Here is a 14,983-nt window from a genome sequence, read left to right as displayed (position 1 = left end):
GATCTGATTGATTGCCTTAGGGAGAAAACAAAGAATCTTATGGACAGAGAGCTGGGGAAAAAAAGCCATTCTGATCCAGATTTTACTCATGATTATAGATAGTGTTATTGCCAGGGGATAGGGAAAGAGCTACATGTATATGAGTTTCAACAATTAAAATGCATATTTATGTTAAATATGATAGCAGTCTATGAAGTAGGAAACCTTTCCTTAAAATTCTAATATTCCAAATTGCCTTCTTTTTTATTTCAGGCGAGAGTGGAGGTATGCAGAGTGCTGCCAGTCACCTAGGTTCCCAAGATGGGGGGATGATAACTATGCACAGTCCAAAGAGATCGGGGAAGATTCCTCCAAAACTCCACAATCATATGGTCCATCGAGTCTGGAAGGAATGCATCCTCAACAGAACCCAGTACAAGTATGTTTTCTGGATTCTATCTAGATCATAGTTTAGTACCATCTCTTTGATTGCTACCTGAAAAATGTCAATCACGTTGCACTACTGTGTAACCAAATAGTGCAATGAGGTCATTGGATTGGTATTTCATCATTTTGAATTTCATAGATAAAATTCAAAATAAAGATATTAAAATCAAGACATTTACTGTACTTGATTTGATTATCCAGGAAAATTTTCAAGTTCCTGATACTGTACAGGTCGGCATGGTGTTGACCTGATATTTTTTCAGCACAACTGACTCAGAGATTCACCATGGGTATCAGGACAGTTACCAGGAGTTTGGTTTTTTTCCTTGTGTATCTCAATGTATGAATGCCTCTCAGTTGCGAAGGAAAAGAACCTTCCTTGTTGATTTACTATTGTATACTGGCCTTAGTTGTAATTAACAATACATTTTTGAACTTGACTGATGACAGTTGGAGGGATGTCTATTATCTGCTGCTCTCCTGTTTGTTGATTTGAGAAAGTTACGTTTTTTTTCTTCTCCCACTTAACTTTCATTCCTTTCCAATCAGCCTGCCATCCTTCTCTGACATATTTTTGGAAAAAGGGGAGAATTGATTCTTAGGAAAGACTGCTGATGATTATTTTAATTGCCTAAATGATAAAGACAAATAGTAGTCAATAAATGCTGTTCCACTTATCAAGATTTATGTAAACATAATCAGCACAGTTTCGTATCTGTTTTAATATGAGTAGATGTCTACTTTCTTGACTAATGAAAGTAGACAAATGAGTCTTGATTCTCTGGAACAGAATGAATATGGACATTCTTGTCAATAACTTCCAACAACTCTCCTACTTAGAAGCCAATGAAGTATTTCTTAAGTGACTACTATTCAAAGTTTTTATACAGATATAAAACCTGTCCTTTGGACCCAGCTTTTATGAATTTCATACTAAATATTTATTGGCCAGTGAATTTATTCTAGAATAGGCCATTGAAGATGTGGTAGATAAACTCTAAAATAATTGCAGTGGAAAATCATGTCACGTTCTAGAATTTAAAAGATACCTCTAGTCACTTTATAATGGTCCATTCCTTTAGAATAATTGAATTGGTACAGATATTTTTACTTCTGTCTGCAATGCCTAGATTGTTTCCAAATAAATATTTTCTTTTTCTTTTCCTTTCATTTATCATCTTTGATTTTTAATCACGCTCAGCCTTACACCTCCACAACTCTTAGCAAATCATAGCCCCTCTCTCAGCAGCATAGAACAGGGAGATGAGACAACCAGGAGGGCAGCAGAGGGCAGAGAAGTGAGAGAAATTCCTGTAGAGCCACTGTTGTATCTGCTGTAGCAAAATTAGCAATCCAAAAATATTGCCCCTTATTCTTATTTCATTGTGTAACAATAACGATCTGCTTCTTGCTACCAATTAACAGTGACATGTAGGATATACTTTTATTTTCTATTTCACATTAGAAGTGCTGCACTTAAATGCTAGTAAATGTTTTAAAGGATGAGTATCTTACCCAAAGTGTGTGGGACCAGAAATGTTTGGGATTTCAGGTTTTCTTTTTAGATTTTGGAATATTTGCATATGCATAATGAGATATCTTGGGATGGGACTTAAGTCTAAGCACAAAGTTCATTTATGTTTCATGTGCACATAGCCTGAAGGTAATTTTATATACTATGTTAAAAAATTTTGTGCATCAAACAACATTTGTATACATCGAACCATCAGAAAGCAAAGGTATCTATCTCAGCCTCAGCTGTGGACCATCTGTGATTGGCATCACCATCATTCCTGACTCAGAATTTACATGCTACCAGTAAGCAATCACCTCAGCCTCCGAAGTATCTGAGACTGCAGGCAAATGCCATGATGCCTAGCTAATTTTTGTATTTTTTTTCATACATATGGGGTTTTGCCATGTTGCCCAGGATGGTCTCAAACTCCTGGACTCAAGTGATATGCCCGACCTAGCCTCCCAAAATGCTGGGATTACAAAATGAACCACCTGTAAATAGAAACATTTGCACCCAGCCAAATAGAAACATTTTGAATCCTGCTTCCAGTACATAAAACAGGTATTTTTATTCGTTGGTTGCTCTGAACTGTATGTCAGCAGGATAACATTATCATGTGAATGAAATGTATTCAACTCTTAAACATTTTTTTCCCCAGGGGTATGGGTATTATGTTCATACATAAGTCACATTTTTAACCTTTTTAGGAGGAGCCAAATGTCAACTCCAACTCTTGAAGAAGAGCCTGCTAGCAATCCTGCTACTTGGGATTTTGTGGATCCAACCCAAAGAGTCAGCTGTTCTTGTTCTAGGTAGGTAATAAAAAAGCCAAAATAGTAGTGAGATCAAACGACGGCACATCTTGTTGACTTATCTTCTAGCCTCACAGATCAGTTCTTCCCAACTCTCCATCCTCTTCCAGTAGAGACGGAAAAGATGAGTTGTTTTCTTACATGCAGATGATACAGTTTTATTGTCAGGACTCAGAGCTTATTAGACAGTTGGCCCTGTTAACACATTGCTGCCACAACTTTTTTGCAGTTAGCAACTTTAAAACTAAAGGCATTGGTTTGACACGACAATTCTTAGCCCTTTAAATGACTTTAACTACTCTTAATTTCAAAGTAGAAATACATATTAAAAACAGATTGGCTTGAGTCAATAGAATTTAGATTAAAGAGACTTTCTGTAGATAATTTGTTTTGTTGCTAGCAGTGGTGTCTTTTGATTGAGACAGGTATTTGGTCACAACTGCTAAAAGCTAAAATTGTTGCAGTCATGATGTCTTAATTGTTTATTCATTTAGTTCTTTGGATAAGGCCTCAGATTGCTTTTTTGTAGAAAATTTTTGCATTCTTCATGGATATTCTGTTGACTTACCCCTCTTTGTTGTAGTAAAGAATCGTATTGTCATGGGTTTTTATTAGGGTTCTTAATTCTTTAAGTGGGTGTAAGTCTTATCTTCCAGCTCATTCGACAGTTAGAAGTGGTGATGATTTTTCACTTAGACTAGTCTATTTTGAGTAGCCCTGCTTCTGAAATATACCCTTTCAAATTTGATACTGTTCTATGTTTATAAAAAGTTGAGTTGAGATGAGCATATTTAGAAGATGGCCATTCATGTCTCTAGTTAGATCTTCTTAATGTAGCATAAGTGACTTGGCTTCAGGCTGAGGAGGTGGTGGATATGCCCCCTGCATATATGCAGAAGCTGCATACATACACTTAGGGAAGAGCTTTGACACCTTTTCCTCTTCTCTCCTGCCCCCTGAATTGATTATTTTATCAAGCCCTGCCTTGGTAGCCTCTTGTTGAGAGACGTAAGGATAAGCCTAATGACACTCATTATTGATTTTTCAGGGAGGATGTTTTTGAACAAGTCGTTTGCTCATTAAAGGTTCCCTCTCTGAGCATGTGAGAGCCTCTCCCTGGTCTTAGGATAGGTGTGGTATACTGCAGCCGAATACCTACTTTTGTCTCTAGGCTGTTGTGAATTGTGTGACAAAAAGTATTTTTCTAGTAACATTAATTTATGGATAGCTCACAGCCATGTTATGGCCAACCTTTGGCACATACATAGGATATAAATTGTAGTGTATTTAACTTTTGCCTTTTGTCTTACTTTCCCAGCTCTTTCCTTAACCCATATTTTTTCACTTAACCTATTTAGTGATTTTTAGCACATTTTTATTAGCTGCCTGGAATTATTTTTGTAACACATTAAGTGTAAATAAATAATGCTTCCATTGTTGTTATCTGGAATTACTACTCTGTTTCTTTGCCACCTGCTCATGTTTTCAGGTCTTTTCTATAACTGTATGCATACCAAGGCACCATTCCACTGACTTTCAAACTTCTGTCCCGACCTGACCTTTACAGTCTTGCATTTTGGGGGATGCCTTTAAGAAAAATCCTTAGGCTGGGCACGGTGGCTCGTGCCTGTAATCCCAGCACTTTGGGAGGCTGAGGCGAGTAGATCACAAGGTCAGGAGTTTGAGACCAGCCTGACCAACGTGGTAAATTCCTATCTCTACTAACAAAAAATACAAAAATTAGCTGGGCGTGGTGGCGCGTGCCTGTAATCGCAGCTACTCAGGAGTCTGAGTCAGGAAAATCGCTTGAACCCAGAGGCGGAGGTTGTGGTAAGCCAAGACTGCACCACTGCACTCCAGCCTGGGTGACAGAGCAAGACTCCATCTCAAAAAAAGAAAAAGAAAAGGAAAACTCCTTAACTTTTGCCATGTATGCTTCCCCACAAACCTGGGACCGTATTGTGGTCATTTTTATCACAATTTTCTCAGCCTGTAGAGTATCACTTATTTTTCTTCACTTTTTAGATGTGATTGGTCACTGGATTTCAAACTGACTTCCTTTGAAATGTCCATTCTAGTCCTTCTCTTTTCCTTGTTCTTTTAGTGATTATCTATTTCTACATGTTTAGGTCCTGCCTCAGGTTTCTTCCTACCACTAGTCACCCATATAGTGTGCCGTCTTAGTCTGATTTCCCACTGCCTGCACCAGGTTCCTTTCCTGCTGAGATGCGCTGTGATTCTCTCCCACCTACTGTGCATTCCTCATTCTAACCATTTGCAGTGTAGCAGTCATTAAAACGAGTTGAAAAACGTGCTTTATGACTAGATTATCCACTTTGTAAAAAATCTGTACTTTGAGGAGAGTATCATAAAGTATCTCTCAAAGAAATAGTATGGTTATGTTCTCTGAGAAAATCCAAATTAGAATGTTTTATCTAAAAGACTTAAATTTTAGGTTCTAAAATAAGTACCTTCATAAGATATCACTGGGATAGTTTCTGATAAGACATTCACATGTTACTACGGTACCATGCTCTTTGGGCCTAAAGACGAGAAGTTCAGGAGTGTTTGTTTTTATTTTTTTTAGAGTAGCAAAGACTTTGGCAAGAGTATTTTCAGATTATCTGCTGCAGGGTTACCAAACCCATTATGGTACAGTCCACTCCTTCCACTATTTAATGGCCTTATGGAGCAGGGCAGCCATCCTGCTGTCCCACTAAACCATCCCATTATGCCCCACAAATCCGTTTTACTGCTCACTAGGGCATCATTTAGTGCAATGCAGCAGTAATTTAATGCCACCCTAGTGGCCTCAGAGAGTTACTACTACACTGGCAGGAGAGCTCACATTTTTCCCTGGGAATGATTTATATATTGGGAGGTACTGGCTGACCTGCAGTATAACTTCGTTGTACAGATTAAACCTTGGCATCATCTAGTGGGCTCTTACTGAGCCATTTCTCACACTCATGCTTGCCAAGAAGTGTGTTAGGGTATGAGCTGACTTGGTTTTTCTGCTTAGACGGTTTAGGTGCATTTGTGTATGTGTGCTGTTAACTTCTATCATTTTAACGTGTGTCTGTAAGATACAAAGTTGTCTTTTATCCCTTCTTTCCTAGATATAGTGGCACATAGAGTTTCTAGTGTATTTATCCTATTAAATGTTCTTAGGATTGAAACTTACTGTTTTAGTTCCACACTTTGAGGCAGAGTAGTTTATTCCCAGTTTACAGCACTACAAGCCATTATAAGGCATTCTATATTACAGTTAGTAGACTGTTATAAAATAGAAATTGGAAACTTTGTTTTTTCTTGGCAGAAGATATCATGACTCTACTCTCATGGTTTTAAGATGCAGTATGAACACATTATTTGAGGCCCTCACCAAATCTAAAAGATTTGGTTTTTTTGAATCAGTGATTTTGTAGGGGTTAGCAATGCATTTTACATTTCTTGTTATGCCCATTTCTTACCTGCTTAACTTGTATGTGATTGATTCTTCATTTTTCATTGGGTGTATTGTGTTTTTTAGTTTTATAAGTATGAAAAACTAGAGCCCTTTTTATATGTATTAGTACATCTAAGGTGTGCTTTAAAAGACAAAATTTTGTGAGAGACTCTCTTTTTTTTAATGTTATAATGATGTAATTGTTTACTCTCATTTTAGGCATAAGCTTTTAAAACGTTGTGCAGTAGGACCCAATCGACCTCCCACAATATCTCAACCAGGGTTCAGTGCAGGACCATCATCATCTTCATCTTTACCGCCTCCTGCTTCTTCTAAGCACAAAACAACAGAAAGACAAGAAAAAGGAGACAAGCTGCAAAAGAGACCGTTAATACCATTTCACCACAGGCCCTCTGTGGCCGAAGAATTATGCATGGAACAAGATACAACAGGACAGAAACTAGGGTTGGCAGGGATAGACTCCTCCTTAGAGGTGTCTAGCAGTAGGAAGTATGATAAGCAAATGGCCGTGCCTTCCAGAAATACAAGCAAGCAAATGAATCTGAATCCTATGGATTCACCTAATTCCCCTATATCCCCTCTGCCGCCAACACTCAGCCCTCAGCCACGAGGCCAGGAAACAGAGAGTTTGGACCCACCATCAGTCCCTGTGAATCCAGCCCTCTATGGAAATGGGCTAGAACTCCAGCAGTTGTCTACTCTGGATGACAGAACTGTCCTCGTAGGCCAAAGACTGCCTCTCATGGCAGAGGTCAGCGAGACAGCCTTATATTGTGGGATTAGGCCCTCGAACCCAGAGTCATCAGATAAGTGGTGGCATAGTTATCGTCTCCCTCCCTGTGATGATACTGAGTTCAGGCCTCCAGAGCTCCAGGGTGAGAGATGTGATGCCAAAATGGAGGTAAACTCAGAGAGCACTGCATTGCAAAGGTAAGACAGCTCTCTGCACCACGTACCCATCCACTGGAAGGCTATGGGCTCCCTCCCCATCTCTCCCTGCTAAACATAAGGTTCAAAATTGAAGCCGACTTTTCTTTGTCCTTCTTGACTCTGCATATGGAAGATGTTTAATGGTCCAATGCTTTGTTCTACGTACAGCATAGCACACATGTCATTTAAACACACGGGCATATAAAGACCTCTTTGTGCCATGTTAGTAGACTCAGAATATATTAATATATTTTTGGCCTATTGTTTGTTAATTAAAGAATACAGCTTTATGAGGCCTTCTATATTGCTACCAGTGCCTTCTTTGTATGTTGACATTTTTGAGGAAGGCTTTGCCTGCACTCGAGTGTGTGTATCATGTATCTAGTATAATATTTACAGTGCTTTTGGTCCACTCATTCTAAACACTTTTCATAGATTAACTCATTTAATCTTTACCATATCATATTATTATGGTAATTTTATAACTGAGAAACTAGGGCCATGCAGTTAGTAAATGACACAGATGGAGTTTGAACCTAGGCGGTTTGTCTTGAGAACCTGTGCTCTTAAGTGAAATTCATGGACCCAGAGACGAAAACATATATTCTTGAAAAAGTATACTTACTAATTTTTATTTAATCACGAATATAAACTATAAAAGCAAATCACCATATAGGTGAATTTTTAGTTTTTTTTTTTTTTTTTTTTTACAAAAAGTTTAAGCTTTGTAAATGCTTTGTCATAATGCCTTTTTTTTTTTTTTAAAGAAACGCACTTAACCTTGTTTACCTTGTTTCAATTGTCATTTTGTCTTTTAGACTCTTAGCACAACCTAACAAACGGTTTAAAATCTGGCAAGACAAACAGCCGCAGATGCAGCCACTCCACTTCCTTGACCCATTGCCTCTATCACAACAACCTGGAGACAGTTTGGGAGAAGTGAATGACCCATACACCTTTGAAGATGGTGACATAAAATACATCTTTACAGCCAACAAGAAATGCAAACAAGGAACGGAGAAAGATTCCCTGAAAAAGAATAAGGTACCATTTAACAGAGAGAGAGTCCAGCACGTGTGGGTTTCTATCTATGTCAGTAAAACACGTGTGGGAAGACTTTGGAGGCAGAACATTTCAGATAGTCTTGCCTGATTGCTCTGTCCCCATATTCATGCTCTTGGTACTATTGTATTGAACAGCGTATTGTTCCTTTTTATGTCATGGCTCACCTTTTTTTAAAAGTCAGCCGAACATAAATGAAGCCTCATATTTTCCAGGCTATAGCTTGTACAGTGCATGTTTCCTCTCATATGCTAATTCTTGTTGGCCTATGCTCCCTGCTTATTTCTTTTAAAATATTATTCCAGAGTACCCAAAATGTAAAGGGAAAAATGTTGATCATAGTATGTATATACAGTTTATCAAGCGCTTATTATCCTCACTGTGCTGAGCGCTATACCTGTGTATTCTCTGGACTCATACCAGCTCTACCCATAGACTATCAGTATTAATTTTACTGGTTTCATTATTATAAAAATGAGTACTGGTTGTGTCTGCTGTCTTTAATTTCAAATTTTCAGACATTCTAAAATACTGGGCCATCAAAAGAGGTATTCTTGAGAATCAAGGAAGTAAGACAATTATAAGAGGCCAGTATACTTCAGGGGAATGATTTTTAGATTGTTTTATACTGATCTCCCTAGATCCAGAAGGCTTAATCTATACTTCATCATCTAAAATGTTGTTAAAGGCAGCTTTTAATATCATGGCATCATTTAATATCAAATGCCACCAGTACTCGTTAGGCATAAAAAACGGATTCACTCAGAATACCCCATAGGATTGAGGGGAAAGTGGGGAGCTCATGGTTCTGTTAAAATTCTGGAGAAAGGACCTATCTTTTATTTCCTTTGGTTGCATAGACCATGGTTTATCATACTTGTGCTCATAACAAGTTCCATTCTACCCTCTAATTCTTTGTGTTCTCCCTCATATTTCACACTTTGGGTTGGTGTTCATGTGTTTTGTTTGGCTGAATTTATTATACAGTCAGAGGATGGATTTGGTACCAAGGATGTCACTACACCAGGTCATTCCACGCCGGTGCCTGATGGGAAAAATGCCATGTCTATTTTCAGTTCTGCTACTAAAACAGGTGTGTACAATGATTATTTGCCTCACTTGGATTGTTGCTAAAATAAAATGCAAGGGAGATGCTTCTCAATATAAAATTTTATTCTTATTGTAATAAGAATTTCATCTCATCTTTAATATATTTTATAGTTTTTCAGTTCCTTTCAAAACTGATAAACATATTTGGAAATAATTGTTTCTAAATTTAACTAAAACCATAGGGAAAAACTCAGGCAGGTCATGTTCATTGAGATCCGTGTCCCCTCCCCACTCCTTTGCACTTGGTGGAGTTGTTTATTCTGTTTCTTTTGCTTCCTTTCCTACAGATGTCCGGCAGGATAATGCTGCTGGCAGAGCTGGCTCCAGTAGCCTTACGCAGGTAACAGATTTGGCACCTTCCCTGCATGACTTAGACAACATCTTTGATAATTCTGATGACGACGAACTTGGGGTGAGTTTGCCATAGCTACATGCACAGAAATTTCGCTATATGAAAGGATTTCATGTCGCTGTTGTAGTATTTCTTTATAGCTTGGTCTACTGAATTTGGGGGCTCTTATTTCAGGTTCTGAATGTTCTTTATAAATGTCTGTATACTGGAGTCTAGTCACACTGTATATTGAAAAAAAGTTTATATACTTGGAAAATATTGTAAAGATTATTATTGTAGTGTACCCCCCTCTAGAATTTTGTTCATTGAAGGATCTTTTTCATTAGTGTCTCCAGTTATAAGTACTAAAAGTCTTTTCACATTCATTTTAATAAATTCTTCTAAATACCATTGGAGTATTAGAAATATATTGTCCCTTAGATTTGATTTTTAAAGTAATGCCCACATAAATTTTTATTCATCTAATAAGTCAGAGGTTAGATATGAAAATATAATCTATACTTTTTAAGATCATGGCATAATGGTAGGGAAATAGAATTTATATACATAGAAGTTAAATAATACAAGGCATCATATGATTTAAATGACAGAGAGGAATAATTGTAATTATTTGGAGATCAGCTGAACAAAGAGTCAGGAAATATGTGTCCTCATCCTCCTGACCACCTCCATACCTTTGGGCAAACACAAGCGCCTGTTTCTTCTGGGAGACCTAGAGATAAGTAAGATAGGCTCTGTTTTTTTAAAAAAAGTTTATTAGTTAATTTTTCTTTTATTTATTCACTTACCTATCTCCTTATTCATCTATTTTACATACATTTGTTAATCATTTGATGGTTAATTGCTTTGTGGTGGTACTAAGGCTAATCACTGAGGTCAGAAATACGATTAAATTACTACCTTATACTTGAGACACTCACAGACTTATGGAGAAATGGCACATAAATAAAGTTTTAAAATACTAATTGCTGTGAGTCAGTAGTAAACCTGAATCTAAAGTTGCTGGACATTCAGATACAAAGTGTTGGGGAGCAGTGTTTAAGTTAAGGCTTGAAGGTTAAGTAGGAAACATTTTAAAAGCCCATTCTAACTTTAAAATAAAATGTATCTAACACATATTATTCACCATTACTGTTGTAAGTACTAGAAGATGAGATGATAGTGGCTTGGGAGAATGGATTTTACTTGAAATGTGGAAAGACTGGGGTCATTGAGAGGAAGCAGGGAGGGATGTTAGTTTCTGTGTGGAATGAGCCTTGATTAAGCAACAAAAATGAACTAGATTGGCTTTCAGGGATAAGGAACAGACCATTGGTCTGTTATTTGATGATGGTTAGAGACTGATAGGGCTAGGAATGTTTTAGATTTCAGACTTTACTAATACGTGTTCCTCTGAGGTCTACTGAGTATGGAACTAAACTGGCAGAAGGGCTGTTTTTTTTTCAGTCTGGTATGCAGAAAGCAGGAATCCTCTAATCTTGTAACTTTCGTTGGATCGGAACACTAGGGTCTGAATTTATGCAGTGGCTACATGAAGGAAAAGGACATGACAATGTGAAAAACTCTGGTAGAAGAAATGACTCATTTCTTTGTTGCTGACCCAGGCATTAGAGGTCCTTTTTTGAATGTGACTATCCCCAGGAAGCCAAGTGCCGCCTGGGTTTGGTTTTAAAGATCCTGAGGGTTAGGTTAGGTCCTTTGGCAGTGGTGATGGGAATCAAATATGAAAAGAAAAGGAGCCACAAGTCAAAGGAGGAGAAAGAAAGGAACAGAGCAAGCAGTGTGGGATGGCCTGGTCTGTTCACAGCCACCATCCTAGTAATTGTTGTTTCTGCTCTGGGCCACTCAGCTACTTCTTTGTATAAATTATGAATTACTATTAGGCGTAATGAAGAAATGTTTAACTTTTGGGAATATATTTTTAGCAATATTAACATGCAAAGGAGAATTGGACATTTTCAATCAAATTTTCATTTCTCTGAGTGTTTCTGTGTTACTCTGATTTTTAGTCTGGCATTTAATCACATGAGCAGTTTACCCTAGAAGATATTGCTAATCCATCTTACTCCTAAATGGAGTTGGGAAGCTATCGGCTGAGTTGTCATCTCATGTGTCTTTGAATTTAATTTTAATTTTACATTTCAATTTATACAATTTTGTGACATTGTATAAGCATAAATAAATAAAAGGCCCTCTATTTGTAAAAATTTTGTGCTTTATTTTATATTTTAATTCATCACCAGTTCATTTGATCTTAAAGATAACCTTGCCCAGTAAGTCACTTGATTTGTCTTTGAATAATAGAGAAATATCTTCTGAATATTTTACAAAATAAGGTTATTTTTTTGTGAAGATAAAACTATCAAAATAGATACAGAAGATACTTAGTTTGTGGTGATAAATGAAAAAAAAAAAAAAAGATTTGGAAGGCTTAAGATCATGTCTTTTAGATGCCTGCTTCCAAATGCAAAAAAACTAGACCAGTTGTCAATTACTGCTGGAGGCACCAGCCTAATGTAATCATTGTGTCCATGAGAATTGGCTTGGGGGGGAAGAATTGTTTAAGATCTTCCAGCTCTCCTTTGATGGAATAATCTTCCCTCACAAGATCCCTGAAAAAAAAACCTCTCAGTTTCTTATACTTGATAAGCTGATAACCATCTCCTTTGTTTCACTCTCTGCTCGTATTTCTAGAGGCTCACCTGGTAAATGCTTATACCAAGAGGTATCTACCAATAGGCATACACCAGGAAATACTTGATTGCTGCCCTACTTACATACATGTCACTCTGTTTTAATAATACCATCTGTTCTTAGGCTGTATCACCTGCTCTGCGCTCATCAAAAATGCCTACAGTTGGGACAGAAGACCGACCTCTTGGGAAGGATGGAAGAGCTGCTGTTCCTTATCCACCAAGTAGGTAGAGAAACTGGACTGAGCCATTGTGGCTCACTGCCTATAACTTAGATACAATGTTCTCATACTCAGTGGTGCTTCATCTTTAGCTAAAATTCCCCTTCCTTTCCTGTGAATTTAAATGTGTATAAATTGGTGTTTCCGAGATGGCAGGGCGCTAATCATTTAGAGCAACCATCTTAATTTGAATCCCTTTCCTTTGTTTTCCAATTAAGAATTAGCTTTTTATAGCTTAAAAACATGTTTTAGGTTTGTTTTTCTAAGAGTCCTTTCCTAGTAAAATAAATGCTGCACAAGTGATTTTTCAGACTGATATACTACTATAAGACTTTGTGTAAAATGTTTCTGTTTTTATAAATGTAATTCACTCATGGATATTGGATATTTGATTTCAGTGGTCCTTTTCAAGATGCATACTGAAGTTTTTGTGTTTCCTTTTGAGATCAACTAGTTTTATTACATATGCTGACAAGAAGAGGAACCTCCTTTTTTTTAGTATATTCTTTACCCTAAGAAACCACATTATTCTGCCAGAGAAAAGAAAGTCAGGGTAGCTTATGTGAATACGCTGAAGCAGAAGCATAATTCCATTGCAAATCATTCTTTAAGACCTTCTTATTAACTTCAACTGGTAATGAGAACAAATTGAGGGGAAAAACCACCATGTCATAGGGATGAGTCAAAAAGCTTTATGAACCTATAAATGTAGTGCTGATTTACTCAAATCTAGAAGTGGGAAGTATACAGAGATTCAATTTTGACAGCTTTAGTGGATCCATAGCTTTTTAAAATATGCAAAGCTTTCTCAAGCATGACATGGGTGAAAATGAATAATGATAGCCAGCCAGTTGCTGTAGTGTTTTTAATTAAACATTTTTCTTTTATTATTACTCTGCACTGCAGAATTTTACAAACATGGAACGTCACAGATTAAAAGAAACAGTATTAAAATAGATACGTGGAGGTCAGATGAGTGAGTTGTTCGTCTTGTTTGAATCAGTTGATCCTTTGCCCGTTTTGACATGAAGCGATACGTAGTGATGTGAAATGTTGGAATGTCTGATAACTTACCCAAGATTGTGCACTCTCAGACCACCTCCTGCTAGTTAGCGGCATTGCCCAGTCAAGCGGGTCATGTGCTCTGTCCTTTCTCACATCTCTGTCCAAAAAAGAATTATTTCAAAAGGAAGCTACTCAAAACTTTATGATAAAGTACATATTATAAAAATAAATAAATTTGAAATGTAGCACAGAAATATTAATACCAGGAAAACACGGATATGCAAGATCCAGAGGATCCTTTTAATGTATACAAAGAGTATATATAAATATGTATTTGTGAGAATGTATGTATTTGTGGGAAGGGGTGGGGGAATGAGGGAAACACACAGTATTTCCTCCCAAAAAGTGACAGTGAAAATAGCCTGGTGAGATATCTTAATCTCAGCAATAGCTTTTTGGGCACTGAGGTGGGAAGACACATGTATTATAAAAAGTAATGTCTAGCCTGTAATCCCAGCACTTTGGGAGGCCAAGGTGGGTGGATTACTTGAGGTCAGGAGTTGGAGACCAATGTGGTGAAACCCCGTCTCTCCTAAAAATACAAAAACTAGCCAGGCATGGTGTTGGGCACCTGTAATCTCAGCTACTCGAGAGGCTGAGGCAGGAGAATCGCTTGAACCCAGGAGGTGGAGGTTGCAATTAGCGGAGATCGCGCCACTGCATTCCTCCCTGGGCAACAGAGCAAGACATCGTCTCAAAACACAAAAACAAAACAGAGTTAATGTCTAGAACACCACTGTTCAATAGAAATACAAGGTAAGCCACAAATGAGGGCCACATATGCAATTTCACATTTTCTAGTGGCTATTTAAAAAAATTAATTTTAATAAAATACCGTATTTTATTTACGTGTCCAAAACACCATTTTTACATGTAATTAGCATAAAATTGTTGCAGCATGTCACATTCTTATAAAAATATAATATATAATAGTTGTATACCTTTTACATTTTTTTGTGTGTGAAGTCTTTGGAATACAGTGTGTATTTTACACATGCAGCCCATCTCCATTTGGTCAAGCCCCATTTTTGGGTGCTCAGTAGCTACATTTGGCCAGTGGATATTGTGTTATAAAGCATAGGTTCATAATTATTCATTTGTGAATGTAATGCTGAAGACAGCAACTAACAGTGACAAATAGGTTTACTTTAATGTCAAGTTTATGTTAAGGTAGTATTGTGTTATAGTAAAAACAGGTTTTTATTAGGTTTTATTGTTAACACTTTCTTGTGGATTTTTGTATTTGAAAGCACATTAGTTTAAAATATGAGTCTTCGAATAGACAAAAGGAAAGAGTTGGATTTTGGGGATCATTTGTTTATTTTCC

General features: G+C 37.2%; 1 protein-coding gene across 4 annotated transcripts in view; it reads left to right on the top strand.

Moving 5' to 3' along the window:
- Positions 1 to 14,983, top strand: part of MED13L (mediator complex subunit 13L) — a 306,319-nt gene that overhangs the window by 251,704 nt on the left and 39,632 nt on the right. For all 4 annotated transcript variants that reach the window (XM_035257744.3, XM_035257743.3, XM_078337398.1 and 1 more), the window contains 7 exons: positions 253 to 418; positions 2,650 to 2,754; positions 6,422 to 7,153; positions 7,972 to 8,197; positions 9,203 to 9,308; positions 9,613 to 9,737; positions 12,495 to 12,594. In XM_035257744.3, the coding sequence (XP_035113635.3) occupies positions 253 to 418; positions 2,650 to 2,754; positions 6,422 to 7,153; positions 7,972 to 8,197; positions 9,203 to 9,308; positions 9,613 to 9,737; positions 12,495 to 12,594 (1,560 nt within the window). The remainder of the gene's footprint in view (positions 1 to 252; positions 419 to 2,649; positions 2,755 to 6,421; positions 7,154 to 7,971; positions 8,198 to 9,202; positions 9,309 to 9,612; positions 9,738 to 12,494; positions 12,595 to 14,983) is intronic.

This window comes from Callithrix jacchus, chromosome 9 (genome assembly GCF_049354715.1).
Source record: "Callithrix jacchus isolate 240 chromosome 9, calJac240_pri, whole genome shotgun sequence".
NCBI classification, from domain to species: Eukaryota; Metazoa; Chordata; class Mammalia; order Primates; family Cebidae; genus Callithrix; species Callithrix jacchus.
This window is presented reverse-complemented; position numbering and strand designations above follow the sequence as displayed.